This window comes from Onychostoma macrolepis, chromosome 17, assembly GCF_012432095.1.
Source record: "Onychostoma macrolepis isolate SWU-2019 chromosome 17, ASM1243209v1, whole genome shotgun sequence".
NCBI classification, from domain to species: domain Eukaryota; kingdom Metazoa; phylum Chordata; class Actinopteri; order Cypriniformes; family Cyprinidae; genus Onychostoma; species Onychostoma macrolepis.
In genome coordinates, this window is record NC_081171.1 from 4718673 (window position 1) to 4744321 (window position 25649).

The 25649-nt window shown below is 34.1% G+C and overlaps 1 protein-coding gene across 9 annotated transcripts in view; it reads right to left on the bottom strand.

Moving 5' to 3' along the window:
• The window catches only part of ctbp2a (C-terminal binding protein 2a), a 54633-nt gene that overhangs the window by 3116 nt on the left and 25868 nt on the right, over positions 1–25649 (bottom strand). For 6 of the 9 annotated variants that reach the window (XM_058748871.1, XM_058748872.1, XM_058748870.1 and 3 more), the window contains 7 exons: positions 11927–12081; positions 9095–9239; positions 7751–7957; positions 6546–6760; positions 6307–6437; positions 3179–3306; positions 2709–2826 (listed from right to left, as the gene is read on the bottom strand). In XM_058748871.1, the coding sequence (XP_058604854.1) occupies positions 2709–2826; positions 3179–3306; positions 6307–6437; positions 6546–6760; positions 7751–7957; positions 9095–9239; positions 11927–12081 (1099 nt within the window). Of the gene's footprint in view, positions 1–1128; positions 1203–2708; positions 2827–3178; positions 3307–6306; positions 6438–6545; positions 6761–7750; positions 7958–9094; positions 9240–11926; positions 12082–14972; positions 15771–25649 lie in introns of those variants that run through there. The other 3 variants (XM_058748875.1, XM_058748868.1, XM_058748869.1) reach the window with 3 other exon arrangements.

Here is a 25649-nt window from a genome sequence, read left to right on the forward strand (position 1 = left end):
AACTAATTGTATGTGAGAGAGTCAGTGGTAATATCAATGCGTTCCCATTGGTCAGTGTTAGAGGAGCTCAGCTTAGCCTGACAGTTAGCCTGCTCCGGACCAGGTTAGTTTGCCAGCATAAGTTGCCACAGTGACTGAGCTTGAGCTATGGTAATTTTGCTTTCAGAAACCAAATCAAGTGAAAATAAGTTAGAATTACTGAAATAAGCCTGGTTTATTTGGTAAACTTGTTTTATGGAACAGGCCCCAGGACTAGGCTTAAGCCTTGTTTGTGAAACCGGGGGTAAATGTTTCTTGAGCAGCAAATCAGCATATTAGAATAATTTCTGAAGGATCATGTGACACTGAAGACTGGAGTAATGATGCAGAAAATTCAGCTTTGATCACAGGAATAAATTATATTTTACATATAATCAAATAGAAAACAGTTATTTTAAATTTAAATAATATTTCACAATATTACCGTTTTTTTATTGTATTTTTTGAGCAGAAGAGACTTCAATTTTATTTATCTTAAATGGCTAAAATTAAAGAATCCTTCATTTAATACAGTTTAAAAACATCAAAAAGTGAATATATTTGTGTCAAGTCTATAAACAGATTTTTTGTTTTTTTTAATTATAAGTAATTTTTTTACTTACAATTCTGCATGTTAAATATGACAAAGAAATCAATATATCAATGTAGAAACTGATTACTTCCGCAAAAATTCTATATTTCTAAAAATTAATGGATAACTTTTACTCATTACGTTCACATTATTATCATCATGTATTTCTTTATTGATGTCTTTCTTGATTTCTTGATTCATCGGGTACATTTACTGAATTCTCAATTTTTCTCAAATTCTCAAAAAAGTGGCAGTCTAAATTAACACAACAAATGCAAACAACACAGCTAAATACATGAGGTAACAAGATAGTAGTATGATAGTAGAATTAATGAGAAACCAATTAGCAGGCATCACATGATGTGTGCATGTTCTATGAGAATGAGAAATGTAATAATAAAAGGTGACAAATCAAAGTGAGGATATCCTTGATGTTTCAGACATCACTATTTTGATCATCAAGTCTTTTTTTGGACAGTGTCTTAATCTCTGTGTTTCAGCACGCTGTAAGTATTTACCTGTCATTGTTTAGGTATACATTTTGTCTTGCAGGCCGCCAGGAGAAATGGCTGGTAGCGGCTGGGCCACTCTGCTGAGCGAGAGAAGCAATCAGACTGAGCAACACAATCGGGCCGGTTTGTGTGTGTGTGGCTTGGAGAGTTAAATGCATATAAATGAGGTGTTAGTTCAGGGAAATGTTCAGAAGGGTCATAGCGGGTAAATCTAGAGGTGATTCTGTGGAAGTTAATTTATGTGTGCCACAGGGACAGACAGCGGTCTCGACTGAGTCTATTTGCATACGCTGATCTGGAGGGATAACACTCACTACACAGGGATGAACTAATGAAGCGTGTTTGCCGCTGTACTGCTTAGCTGCTCATTCAGGAGAATCAATGAGTTTGTTAAGTATTTCATCTCACAGCGAGGAAGGAGCGATCTTCTGTCCAGTGGGGAAAGGAACTGGGATTCATTCTGGTTTTGATTAAAATTTAATTTGATTTTCCAGGTTTATTATCAATTTAATTGATTTAGTACTTTTGTGGCTGTTATTCACTTTTTCTATGACTAAAATAATAATAATAAAAAAAATAAATCAGTATTTTGTAACATACTCTGATTTTTTCCAACACCATTATTATTAAATAAAATAATACATTTTCATACCATTAAATAAACTATTACAATGTACTATTACCCTTTAATATTATACTACTTACTATACAAAATGGTATAGTAAGTAGTATAATATTAAAGGGTAATAGTAAATTGTAATAGTTTATTTAATGGTATGAAAATGTATTATTTTATTTAATAATAAATGGTGTTGAAAAAATCAGAGTATGTTTTTATTAAAATTTATTATGAATTTATTAAAATTGTTTATTAAATAATGATAATAAATATTAATAGTAAATAGTGTAATAAATGGTATGATACATTTTAAAATATTATTAATAATGATAATATTAATAGTAATAGTGTAATAAATGATATGATACATATTTTTGTATCATACCATTTATTACACTATTTACTATTAATATTTATTATCATTATTTAATAAACAATTTTAATAAATACTATAATTAAAATACTATTATTTAATAGCAAGTAATATTTATTATACCATTTATTCAACTATTACTGTCTAGTATTATACCACTTAAAATAAACTATTCAAGAAAATTATTTCTATATTAATATCACATGCTATTACTACAGTGTATATATAGTTTTAGCATTATGTTAGTATTTAGTATATTATTAATATTATAAATACTAATACTAATACTAATATTATAAACTAATAAAAATTAATTAAAAATATTAATTATAATTAAAAATAAATTACTTAAGAAAATAATTTAAAAAAAAAGGATTATTACATTAACATTATTTTAAGGACTGAAAGACTAACAGAACTGAATGCATTGAAAATCTAAATAGGAACCAATTCTAGATTGTCAATCCTAGAAAAGAAGGTGTTTGAGATGGTAACAAACTCAAGGATGGATAGAATAAGGGTTAGTATGGTGAATGAGGTGATGTATGAAATAATAGATGGCGTTCTGGGCATGTTTAAACTCTCTTTTGTCACCTGTAGGCTCCGCCGTTGAGCTCCGGATGTACCTGCTGCTGCTCCATCACCCCCCACGGCGCCGTAGTCACAAAAAACTCTTTGTTGACACAGTTTCTGAGACTGTCTGGAATACGACCTGAAAACCAGAACAAACCCGGGACATGATGACTGATGTACAATAGGACAGATGCTTAGAGGAAAGAGAGACAGAGTTTATAAAAAGAACTAGATTTACATTCTCTGAAGGAAATACGTGTGCTTGCTAGGCAGCAAAATATTAATGTTTGAGGTAAAAGTGAAAGTTTAAATATTTATGTGATAGAGAAGTGAGAGAAAGAGATATAAATTAGGTCTCCCACACTTCACAGTTCACATACCATGCAATTAACCATAATTAAGCATGCAAACCATTGATAATTACTATGTAGTATGCAAATAACAAACATAACAAATGAAGTCGATGAGTGTTTTAATTTTTTGTTTTTTACCAGTGATGGCCCTGCGGATCTCAGTGGCCGCTGCCTCTCTCATCTCTAGTGAGGCCTGCTCACTGTACCACGCCGTGTGAGGGGTGCAGATCAGATTTGGCGCGTCCTTCAGAGGACCCTGAGAAAAACTGAGAGAAACCAGAGGATGAGGAAGACAGAATTAGACTATAATTTTTCATAATTTTACCATAAATTAAACATCACTGGTCACGTACATACACTCAGGGGTGGACTTAGCGATTTGGGGGCCCTAAGCAATTTCCAGGTATGGGGCCCCCATACAATAACTATGTGTCCTTTTATGCTTAACCCCTATTTTGCTCACTCGCTCAAGTTTTTAGTTTATTTATCCCTTCACAACCAGTAATTAGTCAACTTGCTGCTGTTCTAAAGCCAAATTAGGCTACCTTTTTTTTTTTTTCCCGGATCACAAAAGGAAGACATTATCAATAAATAAAAGAAAAATGCGTGCACTTGTCCATTTAATAAATTGCAAAAATTTTCAATCTTTTATAAACATAAAACTATCCCATGCAACTCATTCCATATTCCAAGTGTTTATAACCCTCATTTTGCTTGCTCGCTCTAGTTTATAGTTTATTTGTATCGTCACAACCAGTAATTTGTCAACCTGATGCTGTTCTAAAGCCAAATTTGGCTACTTTATTTTTTGAGATTACAAATGAAGACATTATCCAAAAAAACCAACAAAAAACTTGCACTTGTCCATTTAATAAATTGTAAACCTTTCCAATCTTTTTACAAACATAAAATTATCCCAGGCAATTAATTATATATTCCAAGTGTTCTGAAGGCATACTTTAGGCTTTGCCGAGAAACAAATCGAAAATGAAACCTATTATTAAGGAAAATCTCCAGTCATTGCATTCGTGCATTTATACGAAAAGTCTTGTGACAGTTCGCGCCTAGAAGCAGCACACAAGAGAGTCATTTTGAAACATCAAGATAAATAAAATTGTGACTTGAAACACAATACTTTCTTTACTGAGGTGAATATCTCTGTTCTGAGACAGTCAGACAGCCTAGCATGCGCGCAAAGAGCGCTCCCTCATAATCATTATAGCTGTCTCTCACTTCAATTCATTGCGATCTCACGACGTTCCGTTAATAAGCTCTACACTGCACAATGAATCTCTTATTTACATCGTATCTACACTTTGTTATAATGAGATGATCCCCGACCTTGCAGAACTCAGCACTTGACAAAAACTCGGCATTTTGATCGGTAAGTGGATTCTAACTTAAACACTTCTGGTCACTGCGTTCAAGAAATCAGCGCACATGTCTGTGAACGGCTACAGTGCTCAACGCTTTAAATATGTTTCGCCAATATCAAATGGGGGCCCCTGATTCCCCGGGGCCCTAAGCGGCCGCTTACTTCGCTTATTGGTTAAGTCCGCCCCTGCATACACTACCGTCAGTAAGATTTTGTTAATGTTTTTGAAAAAAAGTCTCTTATGCTCATTACAGCTACATTTATTTGATTAAAAATACTGTAAAAACAGTAATATTGTGACATATTACAATTTAAACCAACTGTTTTCTATTGTAATATATATTGAAATGTAATTTATTCCTGTGATGCAAAGTTGATTTTTCAGCATCATTACTCCAGTCTTCAGTGCCACATGATCCTTCAGAAATCTTTCTAATATGCTGATTTGTTGCTCAAGAAACATTTCTTATTTTCATCTAAATATCTTAAACAGTGACAAAATTCCAGGACTGGTTGATAAATAGAAAGTTCAAAAGAACAGCATTTATTTGAAACAGATTTGTTTTTGTAACATTATAAACATCTTTTGATCAATTAATTGTGTCCTTGCTAAATAAAAATACAAATTTCTTTCAAAAAAAGAAAGAAAAAAAGTATTACCATGTAGCTAAATTCATTACCTTATGAACAATTACTCAACTTTGGATTAATACATTTTGATATTAAAATCTATTCATTTTGAACACTAATATTAATAAAGGAGCATAAGTAATTTTTGAAAAACGCTTTTGACCGCAGTGTCGGACCATGTCCGAAAACACACTTGCAGCCAATCAGCAGTAAGAGGGCGTGTCTTATACTGATAGAGAGAAGAGAGCACTCAATTTGAGTGTACAGGATGGATACTAGCAGATCGACTATCGATAGAGAGAACTGGAAGATTAAAAAAAAAAAAAAGAGGAAAATATCGGAGGAACAAAACATTAAAAAGAAGCTTATGATCAGGCAAGAGATAGGACCCGTGTAAATATCAGAGCAGCTTTCCAGCAGTGGAGAGAACTCAAAGAGCGGGAAGGGCTCGATTCGGATGCCGAGGTTGCGTTGTTTCTTCTTGATTGGTGAGTAATGTTGATTTTGCATTGTTTCACACAACTTATCTGTGTTGGCTTTTGTTTAAATATGCTTGTGTGTCGTCATCGCTTGTTTCTGCGATCATCATTATGCCAGGGTTGTGTACGTATGTGTGGAGCGGAGATATCAAAATAGGGGCGAGGTCCTTTTGGGCTATGGGCGTGTTTGTTTTGGTGCTTTCAAATATCAATATCGTTTGGCAAAAATCACTTAGTGCACCTTTAATACTAATACTAACATTTTTAATAATAATAAAAGTAACGTTCATCAAATGAGAGTAAGAATTATAAAGGTGAGAATAATACAATAAATAAAGCAGAAGCAATTTAACCCAGGTTTAAAAATAAATAAATAAAATGCATTCAAAAATAAATACACATGTTGTGCAACCATATCAAACGTTCAAGAAAATTACAATGCCAGAGCTGAAAAGTAAGCATTAGCTAGAAATTCTATTTTGTACAGCTGAAAATATCTGTAAAGAATATTGTCACAAACTCTTTTTATTCTGTAGTGCAGGGGGTTGTGGGTAACATATTAGCCCAAAGAGCATTCACGGATGCACATTTTGAAAATCCACCAGAAACAATAGACCATTTTCAATGTACTATAATATCTAGGATGCACTAATCCTAATTTCACATATTATATAGAACTAATAGCATGCAAATTTGGGTGCAGCTGAAGAAAAGTTTAGAGTTGCATCCAATATCCTAAGATAAAGTGGACATTACAAGTGGTATGTCATTCCAAATGTTACCTGAAGGGTTCAGACTCGTGAACGTCCAGGGCTGCCCCCCGTATCCTGCCCTCTTTGAGAGCCTGAGCCAGGGCTTTTTCATCCACCAGACCCCCTCGTGCTGTGTTGACTAGAAATGCTCCCTGTCGCATCTAACAAAACATCATACATCATATTTCACAGTCATGTTCACGCCACAGCCACTAGATGGCGCTCATGATCGTCGGATGGGATTCTTGGGCCGTTTGTGTGTAATGTACCTGTTTGATGGTGAAGTCGTTGATGAGGTGGTGATTGTGTTCGTTTAGGTTGCAGTGGAGAGACACACAGTCGCTCTGGTACAGGAGGTCCTGTAAGGTGTAAACTCTCTGGACGCCCAGCGATCGCTCTAAACCGTCTTGCAAGTATGGGTCATAAAAGATCACATTGAAGCCAAACGCTTTTGCTCGAACAGCCACAGCTTGTCCCGATCGGCCTATGAGACAAATATGCATAAACATGTAAACACACAAACCCATCCAGCAGACATGACTTTAGGATGGCATATATAAATTATACAGACAACAATGGTGCTTTTTTGTCCTTTTTGGAACTTGGAAACCTCCACTGTCACCACTAACAATGACTGAAATTTGACATGAGTGACCTGATTAGATGATGACATCATTTATTTGAATTATTCCTGCAGTATTTCTGTAACATCGGTCAAAATTGAGCACTTAAATGAATTTTTCTTAAATACTTGAAATCAGTCTTACAGACAGCGATAAATTGTGCCTTTATATAATTATTAACATGTGAAGATATTCGTGCATGTTTTGATCTCTACATAATTCCTATAATTTAATCTGCACTATTTCATAGTTATGATGATTTTGCTGTTACAAAAACATCAAATGAGTTCATGTTCATTCAAACATAAATATAACTAAATCAGCTTTACAAAATGTATTTGTGTATATATTAATAATTAATAAATAATAATTAGTTTGATTGTATGATTATGATAACTAATAATTAGTTAAATAATAGCAATCATTTTCATTAAATGACATTAACAAGCATTATTATTACATAGCACTTATTTCATGCTTACTACGACTGCATAACTGTCAATATAGTGTTATTTATTTATTCATATTTTGACTTAAATTTTTATATTTTAATATACTTTATTTCAGTAATTTTAGTAGGTTTTTTTTGTTGCTATTTTTCACGTTTTTAAGTATTTCTTCTAGCTTTAATTTATTTTTATTTTTTTAGTCAAATAAAACTTATTTCAGTTAGTTGCCAAGGCAGGAATATTTTCATTTAAGTTTTTTTTATTTTTAAGTTATGTAATCATATTTATATTTTATACATTATTTAATTTAACAAAAACATTTTTTAATAGTTTTAGTTAATAAAAACAACACCTTCGCATAATAATAATCTGCATAATTGTTTCAGTATTTCTGTTCCTCACCAAAGCCAATAAGTCCGAGTGTTTCTCCTCTGATGCGGGCGGCCCCTGACGCCACCTCTCTGATCTGCTCCACGCTCTGGACCCGTGTGCCCTCACGCATGGCCTGGTACAACCAGGTGTTCCTCCGGTACAGGTTCAGGATGTGGCAAAGCGTCGAGTCTGCCGTCTCCTCCACAGCAGCTGATGGAATATTACACACTGCAATACCTGCAGACATGCACAAATGTTATGCAACATGTAAATATGAACCTTTTCATACCAGAACACTCTATAAACCACATTCAAATGGCCTCAGATGGTCTATAAACGCTGATAGTCAAGTAACCCCTGATCCCATCTTCTCTCCATTCATGGATTTGACCTGTATTGAACTGTATCTGTAATATTTCTCCTTTTATTCTAACCAAATAAACTGTCTGTCCCAGAGGTACAATTAGCTCTCCTGTACCTCCTTCTGTCTCTGTTTTCAAACTTTCAAACATCCAACTTTTCTTCACTACATGCAGAGTACTTTGTATTTCTGAACAAAGATTAAACCTGGTTTCTCAACTAAGCAGAATTTGATTTCAGTAGCGTGTTTCTGTGAGGAGAGCATCTTCAGAAGTAAAATACACATTTATACATTCAACATTTTATTTGCTATGGCCTTTCACACGGTCATTAATTAGGGGTATTTTATTGTCCAGAAAGCTGCTAAAACAACCTGATTTTTAGATGAGATTTTTATTTTATGTATAATACATTGTCTCATGCATTATATCAGTATTCATACATTGAAATGCATGTGGTAACATCATAATGTGCATTACAAGGCATAAGACTTTCATAATGCATTATATATAAATGCTTTAAATAAAGTGTTACTGGTTTATATTATTGTTATTGTTGTTGCTGTTGTTATTATTATTATTATTATTATGCAAACTTCCAAAACATTTCTTTGCATTACAATATTTGCTAATTCCTTGTTACATGTGCAGCTGATCATGTGTTTGAATGCATTATAATTTCTAAAGGTGTAACAATGAATAGATAAGTATTAGAATGTACTATAAATGTAATGCTTATTAATAGTAGTAGTAGTTATTCTGTAGAATGCTGGTAACCAAACAGTTGACGGTAGCCATTGACTTCCATGGTATGAAAAAAATACTTTGGAAGTCAATGGCTACAAGCAACTGTTTGGTTACCAACATTCTTCAGAATATCTTCTTTTGTGCTCAACAGAAGAAAGAAACTCATACAGGTTTGGAACAACTTGAGGGTTAATGATGACAGACCATGCACTTTTTGGGTGATCTATCCCTTTAAGACCAAAAATTGTGACCAGGAAAAACTTCTTACCCATCTCTCCAGCTGCTTTAATGTCGATATTGTCATAGCCACTACCGATGCGGATTATGATTCGGAGGGCTTTAAATTTCTCCAGATCTTCTCTGGTCAGAGTGATGGTGTGGTACATCATCGCCCCCACCGCCTCGTTCAACACCTGCCACAGACACATTTATACCACACTATAAACATCAGAGAATAAAGCCGTGGGGTGTTTATTAAGGACACATAAATTATTTCTTTGCAGCATCCTGGGAAGAGTATGTGGGTGTAATGCATTTCTTATGATGAGTTTGCCATGTTCATCTACATGTCATTTCATGCATTTACTCCAGATAATTGTTTATTTTGTAATCTGTGCAATTACACACATTACAAACACCTAATTCTGAAACCGACTGCAATAAAATATATGATTAAACTTAACAGGCAATTTTCCCTCGTGATGAAACAGGAGTAATTTAACTCAAAGCAATGAGATTCTACACTAAATGAACATATACAGCGTTAGTGGGTCTGATAATTGGGTCACTATGAAATGAATCACAGCTGCTATGTTTGTATGAGCCAGTGTTTCTTGCAGTTGTTGTTTAGTATGCATACATGCATATTAAACAAATCTATTTTATGTACCAAATTTCAATGTTCTTTTAATTAAAATACTATTTATTACAACAAAATCTGTGTCATATAAACATCCAGTTAATAAGTCAGTAACAGATTCACATAGCTGGTGCATTTGTGAGTCTTTTTGATCAATTATTTAAAAGAACTGGTTCATAGGAGTTTGTGAATCAGACAACAGTGGTCATGCTATTTGTTGCTGCATGCTTGGTTGTTACTTACTTACAGTGTGATTTAAACTTAAGTAGAAAAACAGCATTGGAGCTGATAGATATAAAATGCAGCAAAATCTATTTGAAATAATGGATTATCTGATATAGACAGTTCAATTATATTTACATATCTATCTAAATATTATCTAAATATTTGTATCTTTCGGTATTTTATATGTTCAGTTGAAATGATGGTTCCTGATAAGAAAAAAATGTTTTAAATATGGACATATATTTTGAATATTGGCAAAAGGCTGAAATAAATACATTAATAATAAAAAAATATATATACAAAATATACAAATATATTATATTATATAAATATATATGTACCCTGTATGTATACTATGTATATATGCACACACACACACACATTATATTATACATACATACATACATACATACATACATACACACACACACACACACACACACACACACATTATTTATATTTATATATACACACACATACATATATACACTATGAGGAACTGGAAATAATTATATAAAGATCTGAATATATAGTTATAAGCCTGAATATATAAATGTCAATTGTGAATATATAGTTATAAGTCTGAATATAGAGAAGTAAATCTGAATATATAGTTAGAATTCTGAATATAAAAATGTAAATTGCGAATATGTAGAAGTAAATCTGAATATATAGTTATAAGTCTGAATATATAGAAGTAAATCTGAATATATAGTTATAAAGCGGAATATATAAATGTAAATTGTGAATATATAGAAATAAATCTGAATATATAGTTATAACTGAATATAAAAATGTAAATTGCGAATATGTAGAAGTAAATCTTAAATCACAATGTATGTTTATAAATATTGAGTATATAAATGCAAATCTGAATATATATAGTCTACATTTCAACATAAATATATATTTACTATTAGGCATGTCAATAGGCAGATGTTCTTGCTTTTTTAATGAAAACGATATGCCTGTGTATCCTGTACATGTATCAAAGCAGATATTGTACTATATTAATTATTTTAATTATTACTGTCTATCCCATGCTGCTGCAATTGTCTCTATTCACTCCAATCACTATTTGTAAACATATGATTTTGTTGGCAATTTCCCTAGCCCTCTCAGCCATGTTGAACTGTGTAGAAAAGATGGGTATTAGCATTGTCACTGACTGTGAGGACCTTTTGGCACCACAGCCAGCCTTTTTTAAAGAATATGGAAAATAATCCTTTTGGTTTAGATTAGTGAGATGCACTTACAATTGTAAGTCAATTAATTAATTAATATAGTATAATATTTAAATTGATAACTATATAAAGTATGTACAGGTTTAATAAAAAATATATTGATATGCCTTATAATAAACATATAGTTATATTGAGATGTAGACAATATATATCCATATTTGCATTTATACAGTATATTCAGGATTTATACATATTTTCAGATTTCATGATATGCATTTATTTATTCAGACTTATATAATTATTTATTTATGAATTATAACTATATATTCAGATTCACTTCTATAATTCTATAATTTACATTTATATATTCAAATTTATATCTATCTATATATTCACAATTTACATTTATATATTCAGAATTATAACTATATATTCAGATTCACTTCTATATATTCAGACTTACAACTAATATATATATAATAATAATAATAATAATATATATATATATATATATATATATATATATATATATATATATATATATATATATATATATATATATATATATATATATATATATATATACACACACACACACACACACACACACACACACACACACACATATATATTCAGAATTATAACTATATATTCAGATTTGCTTCTATATATTCAGAATTATAACTATATATTCAGATTTACTTCTATATATTCAGACATAATATATTTTGACTTATAACTATATATATTCAGATCTTTATATAATTATTTCCTGTTTGGCACCTCATAATACACACACATATATTATGCAAGAAAAACAGTTCAAGCAGACCTTCTCATGTATTTCCTGCGTTGATTGAGCGTCACAGAACGCCACAGTGGCCAAATCCTTCAGGATGGGCATCTCTACGGTACAGTCCCTCCCGTCCAGCAGAGCGACCAGCGGCCGAGGATGCATCGGACCATTCATGATTTGCGGCCTTATACCTGCAAAGAGTGAGAGAGAGAGAGAGAGAGAGGGAGAGAGAGAGAAAAAAAGTGAACTTCCCGTTCGCCCCCCTGCCATGTGGCTAGTTGTCATGGAGATTACAGCATTTGGGCAGAGTTATGAATACATTTTATTTAATAGCCTTTGGGGAAACATCTTGTTCTCTGCTTTCTGTATTTTCACTCTCCACCATGCATTTAAAAAAAAGACTTCAAATGAGAATTATTTACCAGATTATTATTAAAAAATAATTGTGTGGGAGATGTTAAGGCAGAGTTGGGTCTCTCGGAGGGAATGTGAGAGATCAGGGGTCTGGCACGCTTTAAATGAGCAGTGGACACATCAAACAGAAACACAAATGACATGCTGGAGCGATCAGAGCGGGAGAAATCAAGAGAGGGAAGGACAGACGATTGGGCTCTCAGAAGACCAGCATTAACACACACACACACACACACACACACACTCATGTAGGTGCTCAACCAATCAATGTTCACAAAACTGTGCCGACTGTTCATTTTCTAACCCATAAACAATTTCAGAGCTCTAAAAGCTTTTTTGGACAAGAACAACGAAGATAAACTTAAACTCAGTGATTTTTAAACAAACAGAGCCTGAGCCGAGCAGTACACAACCATTATCCAATCAGAGACAAGTAGGGGAATTATCCAATCAGAGAGCGGCAGGGGAAATCTCGGCCCTTCAGCCATTCTCCACCAGCATCTCCACATTTACTCTGATCACAGAGCACAAAAGATCCTGACAAAACATCGATTTCTGACATGCAAGGCTTTTTATTTGTTATTGCCAATGCCATCACAATTTCTCTCAGTCTTCCACTTTTCTCCCAGCGGGGAGAATTATTTTACATACCGTCATGTTGTTTTAAAACCCATGACTTTCTCTCTTCCTTGGAACACAGAGAATTTTTCAGTTTTTTTCCATACAGTGAAAACATATGGTGACCATTGGCTGTCAAGTTGCAAAAATGTCAAACAAAAGAACCATAAAAGCAGCTGATATGGTTTGTGTGCATAATCTTCTGTACCATACGACAGCTTTATATGAGGAAAACTTTCCTTCCACCAAAGCTTTCAAATGTCATTTGCAATCACATACATTCAAATACGGTGCATTGTAAAAGTCTTGTTTTCTAAAACACTATAAAATTTTTCAAAATGTTTTGTGCTTAAAACAAGAAAAATATCTGCCAATTATTTGGGTATCATTATAGTTTTTATTTTAATATTTTCCATTTGCATTTCAAATTTTAGATTTAGATTTTTTTATTTAATTAAACCAAATTAAAATTAGAAATGTTGCTTTGGCAGCTAGCTGATCTGTTTTTTTTTTTAAATTTTCATATTTATAAATTTTTAAAATTTTTTATATTGCATTTTATTTTGAGTTAACGTTTATTTTTAAGTGATGAAAATGTTTATTTTTATGGTTTTGATTTTAGTTTCAGTTTTAAAATAATCTTGTTTTCTCTTTAAATAAAAAATTCTCGTTTAAGCATAAACTCAATTTATTTTGATACATTTTTCAAGTAAGTATATGTTAATTTAAGAATGTTTAGATATGTATACTGAAAAACAAGACAAAAAAAAAAAAAAAAAAATACTAAGAAAAATTTAGCAGGGACCAATACTGAACACCATTGGTCCTTACGTGTCAGGCGACCAATCACAATGTGAAAAGACCAAATATGTTATACTTGAAAGCTACAGACAAAGATAAGCAAAAATCACTTAAATTTTGGTCTGTTTGTAATAAATTTGAAATTAAATTTGAAATTTTCTATTCAAACAAGGTACTTTTTTGGAGGAGTAAATGATGGCTTTTGTTAAACAGACAAAGCAGCATGGAACATTTTACCAAACATCTCCATTTGTGTTCCATCATAAAGTTTGTAAAAACACAAAGGTAAGTAAATAGTGATCTTTTTTTTTTTTATTTTTTCAGTGAACTATGCCTGTAATGCATGTGAAACTAATGAGAGTGCACGAGTGAGCGAGAGAAATGTAATACTCTCTGTGAAATCCCATGAACAATAAAAGTCTGTAAAAACAAAAGGAAATGAGGAGATTTTTCCATAGAGCTGCGTTGACGTGGATCTGTGTGTGTGTGTGTTTGTGTGTTAAATATGGCAGCGTGTACATCACACCGTATGTGTGAGTTTCCCCACCTCTTGCTTAGGTGTGCCGCTGTGATTTTAATAAGTGTGTGTGTGTGTGTGAGAGACACAAGCAATCTTGGATTAAAAAAAAGCTGGCAGCCAAGTGCTTCACCTCACTGTCAACTGCTGCTTGTGGTTACCAAGCAACCTCATCTCTCACCGTCACACAATAAACACACACAAACACACATGCACACAAACAATCTTTCTGATAACACACAAAGCACACTTTTTGCTCCAAACCAAATAGACACTTGCAGGAAAAGCAGTTAAAACAGTCAGATCACTGAATGGCAGTCCAGGACCTGAAATGAACCAGGTGCATGTGTGAGTGTCTAATAAGAGCGTATCTGTGCTGCGTCACTTTTTCTTCTCTCTCCACCCCTCCTGATCTATTAGCCAGGGATTTGGCTGCCAAACACACACACACTAATGATAAGGAGTCAGGCGCACAATGCACTGTGTGTGTTTGCGCGCACACACACACACACACACACACACACACACACACACACACAAACTAGTTTGCAGATGTGTCACAGAGAGCAGCCAAGACATGCGCTTGTGACACCACTGAGAACTGCACACACACAGACACAGACACAGACACAGACACAGACACAGACACAGACACAGACACAGACACAGACACAGACACACATGCAAACACACACTTTTTATTTTGGCCGATTTCGGAAACATGCGTCTTGCCTGGAAAATGCTGCCTCCACATTCCTCCCATGAAGAGCAGCCCAAAAAACGGGGGAGAAAAAAAAATGGAGGGAGGTGGCAGAGAAAAAGCGTTCTCCTGTGATTGTGTCCTGGGGGTCTCCCTCCTCTCGCTGTCTGTCTGTCGCTCGCTCACTCCCCCATATGTGGGTAAGCAGAGATTTTTGCTCGTCTTTGGTCAGTTGCTCAGAATGGGAAGCGTTCAGAGAATGACAGAAGAGCCTGTTGTTTTTATTCCTTGTTCTCGTTCTAGCCTCTCGCTCTGGGTTTGTCCATCTTGATTGCCGTTTTCATCCCCCCTCTCGTCTCATTTTAGAGCAAACCTCTCAAGGTGAAAAAGGAGAGAAATAATTACGTCTGGCCGAGTCGAGGAGAGTCACGGAAAGAGGGAGAGGGTCAAAAATTCCCACACGAGTGCCAGTGCAAACGAGTTGTGCCGTTCCACTCCTCACGCTTCCAATCACTCCCCCTTCTGTTGCTCTTTTTTCTTTTTTTTTTTCTCTCTCGACCCACTCCTTTTTTTTCCCCCTCAACCGCACTCCCTCGCTCTCAAATTTATGATTTGGAGACCACAGTGGTTAGAGACTGCCAGCCTCTCCCTTCCACACATCTCTCCGCCTGCCTTTCTTTCTTTTATTTTCTCTTGCTCTTACTGCCTCTCTTTCATTCGCCCTCCCTCTATGCTCGAAAATTACAGTCACTTCTGTCTATTAAAATGGTATTTATTTGGCTTATGTAATGTGAACACCGTATGTGTGTGTGCTTTGTGAAAGAAGCAAAATGAAGGTTAAAGAAAAACAGTGAAAAGAACAAACAGAAATGAAAAATGACCAAACTAACAAACGAAAGAACAAGCTATAAAAAAAAGAAACAAAAGAAAAAATGACTGTTTGAAAGAACAAAGTAATGAAAGAAACTCTTACATTTGAACAAACTAAAGAGAAAACAATGCACATAAAACAAATGAACAAACAAATAAACGCAAGGAAAAACTACCGAATGACCAAACAAACAAACAAAGGAATAAATGATTGAAAGACTGATAGTTTGATTGATTGATTAATTAATTAATCTATCAATCAAGTAATGAATGAACAAATATATGCTTGAAAAAAAAAAAAAAAAAGTTAAAAAAAAAAAAAGACCAACAATCAAACAAACAAGCAATGATTAAAATAATGAATGATTGGAACATTGACTGATTGATTGAATCAGTCAATCAATCAATCAATCAATCAAGTAATCAATGAATGAACAAATATGTGTTTAAAAAAAAATAATAATAATATTTGAACAAACAAATGATCCAACAAAAAAAGGAAAAAATGAACAAACTAAAAAGACCTGAACAAACATAAAAAACAAATGAATAAAAGAAAAACAACAAAATACTGACCAAAAGTGAAATGAATGAAATAAACATTAAAAAAAATTACTGACAAAATAATAACCAAACAAACAATGAAAAGAACAAACAAACGAATGAATGAATGAATGAAACAACTAAAAAACAAATTAACAAAAAGAACAAACCCAAACTAAAGAACAATCCAAAAAAATATGAACAAACTAATGACTGAACAATAAAAAGAATAAATGATTGAACATCAAATTAATGAAAGAACAAACAAACAAACAAACATCGAATTAATGAAAGAACAAATAAATCAACAAATGAAAGGACAAACTATAAAATGACCAAACTAACCACCGAAGCAAACAAGCAAATTAATGAACACTACATGAATAATAACACTTGAAAGGAAACAAAGCATAGTGCAGACACAGACACAAAAGACGTGTAGCTGCTCACGTTGTAGCTGAATGAGTGATTTTAAGCTACTTAAGACCAAACGAGCACACCGTCACAGTGGCCAATACACACCGTCCCAAATCACTTAACAGGATTTCCAGTGAAAGTCAAGACATTCGCCACACTTTTCAGAAAATACACACACAGAAAGGAATTTAAGGCTGTTGAACAGTCACCATATAAGTGGAGGGTCACATAACGCACAGCTGGTCAACACCGAGGAACCAGATCAACACAATTAGTTTGACATAACACAATATCAGCCTTACAGGGGACTTACCACAGTAAACAGGATTTTCCTTATGCATTTAAAATCAAACAGTGTATACAGACATACTGTTATGCTTACAACACAATGCATCCCCCAGTTCAAACAGAAGATTTATGGAAACGAATATGCAAATACGTTGCTTTCACAAATCATTGTGGTTATGATGTTACAATGAGCTCATTAACATATGCCCGCCCACATTTACATATGAACACCTATTAGTATATACAAACATTCCAAACCTTGATGACGGTATGAAGCACACTGCCCAGGTGAAAAACAAGTACACTTCCATAATGTACTTAAAGTGCTCTATTTTCGCACACTAATTTTGTACTTAATATACTAAAAATGATCCTTTAGTACTTCTTAAGGTCAACTTAAGATCCTCTAAGTGTACTCAACTGTGCTATTTTGAGACACCATGAATATGAAATAAAATGCACTTTAAACATACTATCTTTGTATTTAAAAAAATTTATTTAGCTACCACTTGTAGTACACTTGAGTGTTCTAGTGTATGAAAGATAGGTTCAAGTGTACTACAAGTGGTAACTAAATAAATGTTTTAAATACAAAGATAGTATGTTAAAAGTGCATTTTAGTTCATATTCATGGTGTCTCAAAATAGCACAGTTGAGTACACTTAGACGATCTTAAGTTGACCTTAAGTACTACTAAAGGATCATTTTTAGTATATTAAGTACAAAATTAGTTCGTGAAAATAGAGCACATTAAGTACATCATGGAAGTGCACTTGTTTTTCACCTGGGCGGTTAGACAATCATAACAGAGGTTATTTACATAAAGCCATAAAGGTACAGTAGGAAAACGGCCTGTATGAGGTCTATTAAAGGGGTCATCGGAAGCCCATTTTCCACAAGTTGATTGATACGATTCTTTAGGGTCAGGACTGGACAACTAGTTGTCTGTCACGTCATACAGCGGGCGAGACAGATGATCTGCTGAACAAACGCGCGTCTACCATGTGTTACGTGTTTTCATGTGTGTTTTCAGTAAGTTACAGTGATGGAGAAATGAGCTGCGTGTCATCTGAAAGTTTTAGGTCCCATCAGTTTTTACTTTGGTCACTGTCGCTATGGTTACTGGTAAGGAACGGGCTTGACTCCCGTTGCATGTTCATACAGACAGTATTACAAACGCAACTGTAAGCTGCTGTGTGAACAAGACATTTCGAGACTCACACCCGTGCGTTCATTATCAATGTGGATTTGCGCAGCTCATCAGTGAACAGCGGCTCTGTGTAGTAAATGCTGCCCCATGTGAAACCACGCACGTGATGGAAATTACCGCTGATTACAGAACCGGCTTTACTGACAAGATGTGCATTAAATAAATAATCACATGCGATATATCGTGCAGCCCTAATTTTAAAATAGGGATTTAAAAAAAACACTGGATGGATTTGTATCATTATAGGATGGATGTGTACACACACTTCCAACACACATTTATTTTCAAACTACTTGTAAAGTGAATTTTGCATCCGATGACCCCTTTAAAAGGATCAGAGAGAGAGTAGAAAATGGACATTAAAAACTAAATTATAACTGCTTTTGGGACAAGAAACCTTGACAGACCTCATAAGTGCAAAAACTGAAGCATGACGTGTCAAATCAATCAAATCACAAATTGTGATTTAATTAAATAAATCAAAGTGTGTTTCAAAGTGAAGCGCAGCACTGTGTTCATTTACATTCAAGCAGCTCATGATTGGTGTTTTCATGATTAAAAACTGCACAAACTTATCTCTTCATGGGGTTAAATATTAGTAATGTAATTTTACAGTTGTACTGTAAAAATATTATTATTTTTAACAATATTTATTCTTAAATACTAGATGTTTATTTTACAGTAAAATATTCCAAGAGTAAAATTTCTTATTTTTAATATTTAAAAAAAAAGAATAATTTATTATTAATTAATTAAATTATTATTATTATAATTACTTTGTAGTCATATTGATATATAGTCAAAACATTTTGAAGCCTTACAAACAAGAATTTATTTAATTATTTATTCTCATACACAATTTTTATCATGAAGTCATGCTGACCAAGAACACGACTTCTTTAAATTCTTTTGAATTACTTTAAGAGTGAAATATGTTATTTTGGTCAACAAAACAGAACTGCAAAAATAATAATCCTTTTTAATAACATGTTTTAAACACCTGTCCGTCCATCATTGTTCAGACAAACAGGTTCTTCCAGCCAAAACTCAGAATGCAATTTTGTTTGGTGCTGATGAAATGACACCCTTCACCTTACATACGTTATTACACAATGACATAAAATCTCAACTCTTACTTCATAGTGATGGGCATGCAAACCTGGTGTGGTGACCAAACAAGAGAAAACAAACAACGTGTTAACACAGGTAATTAGCCCAGTGTTCAATCTTCATTCTCACCCTCTTGAAGCGAACACACACATACACAGCAGATGTGATCTCTCTCACTCGGTTTCATTCCCCAAAATACTTTATTCCCCTCTATTCATTAGTTTCACATTCTCTCGCTCCCTCCTTCTGTTAGTTCTCTATATGACAGGAGCCATCTGGCCTTCCAGAACAAGAGATTGGACCGGGGAACGAGAGGTTTACAATGCACACACACACACACACACACAGCTGTGTTTTGTTACACCAAAGACAGAGGCTCTTTATGAGGTGACAGTGCTTAACATTAGGGGTAGAGTTACAGCAAAAACAGACACACACTTATACACAAACAAACACACATGGTTACAGTAAAAAAAATAAAACAAAATCAGATGAAAACATAAGAATGATTCATTGCTGCATGTTACTGTCACCAGTCGGTCTTATTATAACTCTTTTCTTTTAATCACCCGACTCGATTTTGATATTCAACACCCACTTTTCACAATCCAATCAATTCCCGAAATCCCAGTCTACTTTTTTCTTGTTTCATTAGGAAATACTTCATCGCTTTATTCACTTAAACAAAATAGGCTGCAAACATCATTACACAATGACTTGAACAAGTTTCTTTGAGCAGATGTACAGTACACATGTAAGTCTGTTCTTGCAGGTATAGAAATTCACACAGCATTCAAAGCATCAGACAATTCTTTCATGTCTTTTTTCTTCTATAGTTTGCATTGAATTAAAGTGCTAAACAATTTCAGACCCATCCAACATCTGCGTCTGCTTGCGCTGTCTGTGTTCATATAGAGATCTGCCTCTCCATCTACGAATGAAACTCAATCTCCGTGACCTTTTCATTTTCTCACAATGAATAATTCACCGGGACCTGTTTGCTATCTCACATTGTCACACACACACACACACACACACACACACACACACAGGAAATCGTAAACAAGGATTCTCTTCTGCAACCATCCACATGTTCTCTCATTCTTTACAAAGACACTCATCTTTTGCATGGTACATCTCTTTGTTTCTAAACTCTTTGCAATTACAGAGGGATCAGGGTTATTATTAACTAAAACTAAAACCATAAAACCATTTTTGTTACTTGAAATAGAACATAACTTTAACTGAAATAATAATAAAAAAAATCTTTTTAATTTTTTCATGCTTTTTAATGCTTTAGAACACTTTTTTTTTACTATATTTATAATAATGCATTTATTATATTATTAATATAATATGATGTAATATATCATATTATATTTTACATTTTTATATCATTTTATAGAAAATAAACAAATAATATATTTATAATACATTTTTTTTATTTCATTTATTTCATCATAATGTGATTATTTTAAAACAAGTTAAAACAATCAGTTTTTAATCAGAAATAATAAAAAAAACAAATTATACAGCTATAGGAGCAATAAATGTAAAAAAACAAAAACAAAAAAAATTCCTGGAAGACAATGGCATTGGCTATAATTAATGCTTCCAAGACTATCAGACAAATGTGCAACCTGGTGACATTTAGTTCAGCAGATTTTGCAACAACAATGTTGAATACATCACATGAAACCAAATGTTTAAGTTTGCAATGCAAAAAAAAATCCACATTCATATATGAGACTGTAATAATACAGTACTGGCCCAATAAAGCAAGTGACCTTTCTGTTAACTGGCCAGAAACTCACTCTCTATCAGCCCATCCTTACAGTTTAACCCTAGTTTGACACCCATTTATTCATTCAGCATTTGTTCTCTGTGTCTCTGACACAAAAAAGGCAGATTTAAGGTGTACACAGACTTATGCAGTGAACTGCATATATATATGCAACATGCAATGCATGTATTAATTTAGCAGATGCTGTTATCCACAGCCATTTACAAATAAATAATGCTACAGCATAAGTGATTTACAAGTTGTTTAACATTTTATGAAGTAGGAAATATCAGACGCTGGGAGTTGTTTACATACAGCTCTCGTCTGCACGCTGCACCAGGGCAAATTGATTATTCATACGTTCAAACAAACAAATATCACACCCATTTCCGATTTTTTAATGCTAATATGCCATGCGGGACAGTTCTATACGTCACAGACAGGTCAGATGAGTCGTCCTGCTGCGGACAAGGATTACAGTACATGCATTCATTCATTTCTGCAGGATTATGTTCTGATGGAGAGCACTAACCCCGACCCCCCTCCCCTTTCCCACTGGGCCCGTCCTGCACAGATGGCTAGTGGGATTTTACCTCTCTAATCTCTTTTCTTTCATTCCCTCTCTCTGTCTTCTCTTTTCATTTCTGAAACCTACAGTGAATGAATATGCTGAGCTGGACAAACCAGCACTGAAACGACTTTTGGGTTTGAGCGTCTTTTGCCCTCCATTCTCATTCATTGTTTCCTCTCTTTCTCCTACTCCATGTTAATTTTCCTCCAAGTTTCCTAAGAGACTGATCAAATTTCTACAGATTAATGCACACCAACTGCGTACAAGTCATTTTTAAGCTGTACCAGCCACCTTTATTTTCTTGGACAGTCATGCCAAAACCAAATAAATCTGTAGTATGAATACAACTTTACTCGACATCAACAAGTTATAAAAAAAAAAAAACATTACTGAAGTACAAGAAAATACTATTTCAGTCTTTTTATTTCAAAATTTCCAATGTTCAATTTGTGGAATTTGCTAGCATTTTTTTTTACTAGCAATTTTGACTTTTTCAGTGCAAAGTTCTGCAAACATAATCTCAAAGTGACCAAATATTGGTTAAGTAAATAAGTACATTTTATTTATTGAGCACATTTAAATTCAGCTTACACTGACCAAAGTGCTGTACAAAACAATCATAACATACAGTAAAGTATAAAGCAAAATAAAATTTAAAATCCAAGATAACAATACTAATCCATAAATTAAAAATCAGGAAAGACCATAGAATAAAGATGCGTTTTAAGTCTAGACTTAAAAACCGAAATAGATAGCACTCTTAATGTCAGGTGACAGCTGATTCCATTCAGATTACTGAATTCAACTGAATGTTTTTATTGAATTTTGAGTAAAATAAGTTCTCTTTTAATTTCATCATTTTCTGAGCACCTAATTTGCAATTATTAAATTGCTAGATATTATGTATATATCTGCACCATATTAGCTACTGGCATAAACATAAATGCATATATTTTACATATACAAATCTATACATCATACATCAAAGGTATGCAACATGCTACTCCTAAAAATGCCATAGAATTACAGTGATATGCGTTCAGAAAAGTAAAAATTAGTCAATTTAAATGTTATTTTGAACATTTTAGCCATAAATGTGCCATCTATTTATCAGGCTACAGTTAGCTAGACTCATTTGCCATTCAAAAAGTAAACAACAGTGATGACATCACTACAGTATCTGCATACTGAATTGTGATTGGTCTTGTCCTTGCATATATTTAAACACAGCCATCTTTACACTAAAAATGAAAGTATATTGATCCTCTTTCATAAAAACTAAAACAATCACATTGTCAAGCCAGTGGCAAAGTGGCTGCATTTCATTACACAGATTCACTAGTATTCCCTTCAGAAAATGCGAATCTAGTTCAAATGTAGCCTTTCAGCATTAACGGTCGGTCACCTGCGAATACACAGACACACTGTGGCCTAGAACAAAATAGCTCAACTAAACAGCCTGTGCTACAGTAAAGCATACCATGAAGCCTCCTTTCAGCGTAACGCTTCTGATCCATGACCAGGAGCGGCTTATCTCAGACTACAGGGTGATCACTCTAAACGCTCAGTCCTCGGAGCTCTCTTTCTAAAAGAACTTCCAAAGCAACAAAATCAATATCAAATAATACCTCAGACACAATAAAACACAAACAACTATACACAAACACATGGACACACCTGACCTGGAAAACCCTCATTTGGCTTGACCGCAACACCCATCGCCATGGCTACACAATCCTTTCTTACTAGAAAGGAAGGTCTTCTGCCAGGGTCGTCCCTGCATGTCCATATATAGACACAATTAGTCTTGGGGGCATTTAGAATGACCATATATGGTCAAGGCACAAGGAAGCAGGCTCTTTTCAGATCAGTTCATTGAAATGTATTAGACCGTAAAAAAGAATGATGGTGTATGTGCATGCTTTCTAAAAGAGAAGGCACAATAATAATAATTATAATAATAATAAAAAAATCCGAGCAGTCGTCGCTACCAAAAACAGGTCACCTAGCAACACACAATTAAGGAATACCCTGTGAGCCCGCAGTCTTCAGCCTGTCCATTAGCAGACGAAATTACTGGCTAAACAAACAACCATCACCCACATGCAAATGACTTTGTTGTTCATAAGAGAAGGGCTCATATTCTTGTCCGCTGGGGTATTCACAGATGTTTAGGACATGAGCAATGTATTCTGACTCTATCCAACCTGAAACATCTGGAGTCAGAGATGACTGGGGCACTGGAGAAATGGTTTCATTATATGGAACGAAAGCCAGCTAAACCCATTAACTCAAGTGAGACGGCAGGGAAGGTGTAACAGAAGCAAAGCGAGGAAAAAAGATACAAAGGGAAATGGAAGCCTTTGAAAGAGTAACGAAACGAGAGGATGCATGAGGAAGCCGTGGATTAGAGTCGGTCATAAAAGATGACGATGCTATCTCTCCTCTTTTCGAGGGATGGGTAGGTCAACCAGTACTTAAACCACTACAACACAACATATCAAACAACTACATTTTTTAATCCTTCAAATATCTAAATGCACTGCATAGTAGAAAGAATAACAGCAGAAATGTCTCAATCAGCACATATATCATTTACATGGTGGAAATGTTTTTAGTAATTTATTTTTAACTTAAGAATTTCATAATTTACAACTGTTTTTGTACTGATGTCAGACTTATTTGTTATAAATAACCTTATCTTGTGATTTGAGCCCATCAAGTTCCAAAGTATCTAATCCACTAGATTATCCAAAAATAGTCTTTTCTACGCTTATCTAACATATAAACCATCCTTCCTCGGATTTCCAGCACTAATAACTATTTTGGGATACATGCTGTTACCATTAAATATAATAACTTATACCGTGATTTTGGTCATACTGCCCAACCCTACTGAAGCCGCTCGCTCACCAGGCACTGAACCAGTCAGCCTTTAATAATGTTTATCACCGCTCATTTCTCTCCCACCCCAGAGGCTCTCCAATCATATCCATACACTCTGATTACTATCACCACAATGTGATTAGCCTGACTATGGTGATGTGTTGTTTAATTTCCTGCCGGGGTCTGACACTGCATCTCCATTTCGGCTCAGAGTAAAACTCCCAGCGCTGCCTCCCTCCCCTCAGTGCAGTCATTGGTCATCGTTCTGAAACAGCCAATGTGGGCTGGAAACGGTCTCTTACACCAGCTGCACCAGGTGTGATTGAAGAACAGAGAAATATGACCCTTTACAGTCTTTAGCACATGCATCAACATCAGTCCTGCAAAAACATTTGAATGAATCCCACAAAAACAGTCACATTTCACACCAAAATCTAAATATTTATATTTTGCATAAAAGAAAATAAAGCAATGTTTGCATTATGACATTTCATGCTAAAATATATATATATATATATATATATATATATATATATGTATGTTTTTGCATTATAATAATGAAAATTGTTTTCTTAAATGTCATGTAAGCAAGTTAACTATAAATTAAAAAACTACATGCTCAGTTGATTCTCACAATGGAAATTTCCTATTGAAGTTTGCGCTTGGCAAAAACACTAAACTGTCGTTCTCTCCCTGTGCTGGTCCAGTCCATCATTCTGATCTTGCCTGTGTATGGCTCAAAGTGACAGTTCACATCAAACATGTATCAAAGGGCTCTACCGCTAACTGACAGGCTACACTTCACTCACAGTATCTTAGTCAAACAGATCAGCTGCGACGGGCAGATAGTGACAGAGGTTTAAACTAGCAAAGACAAACCATGAAAATAAAAATAAAACATGTCAGTCCAAATCCATTTAGATACGCCTACTACAGAACATACATAAAAGCAATGTAATACAGAATACCAAGCCAAAATAAAACACTATCTAAGTCACTGACACCCTGAAGCTGATAATGACTAATACTGC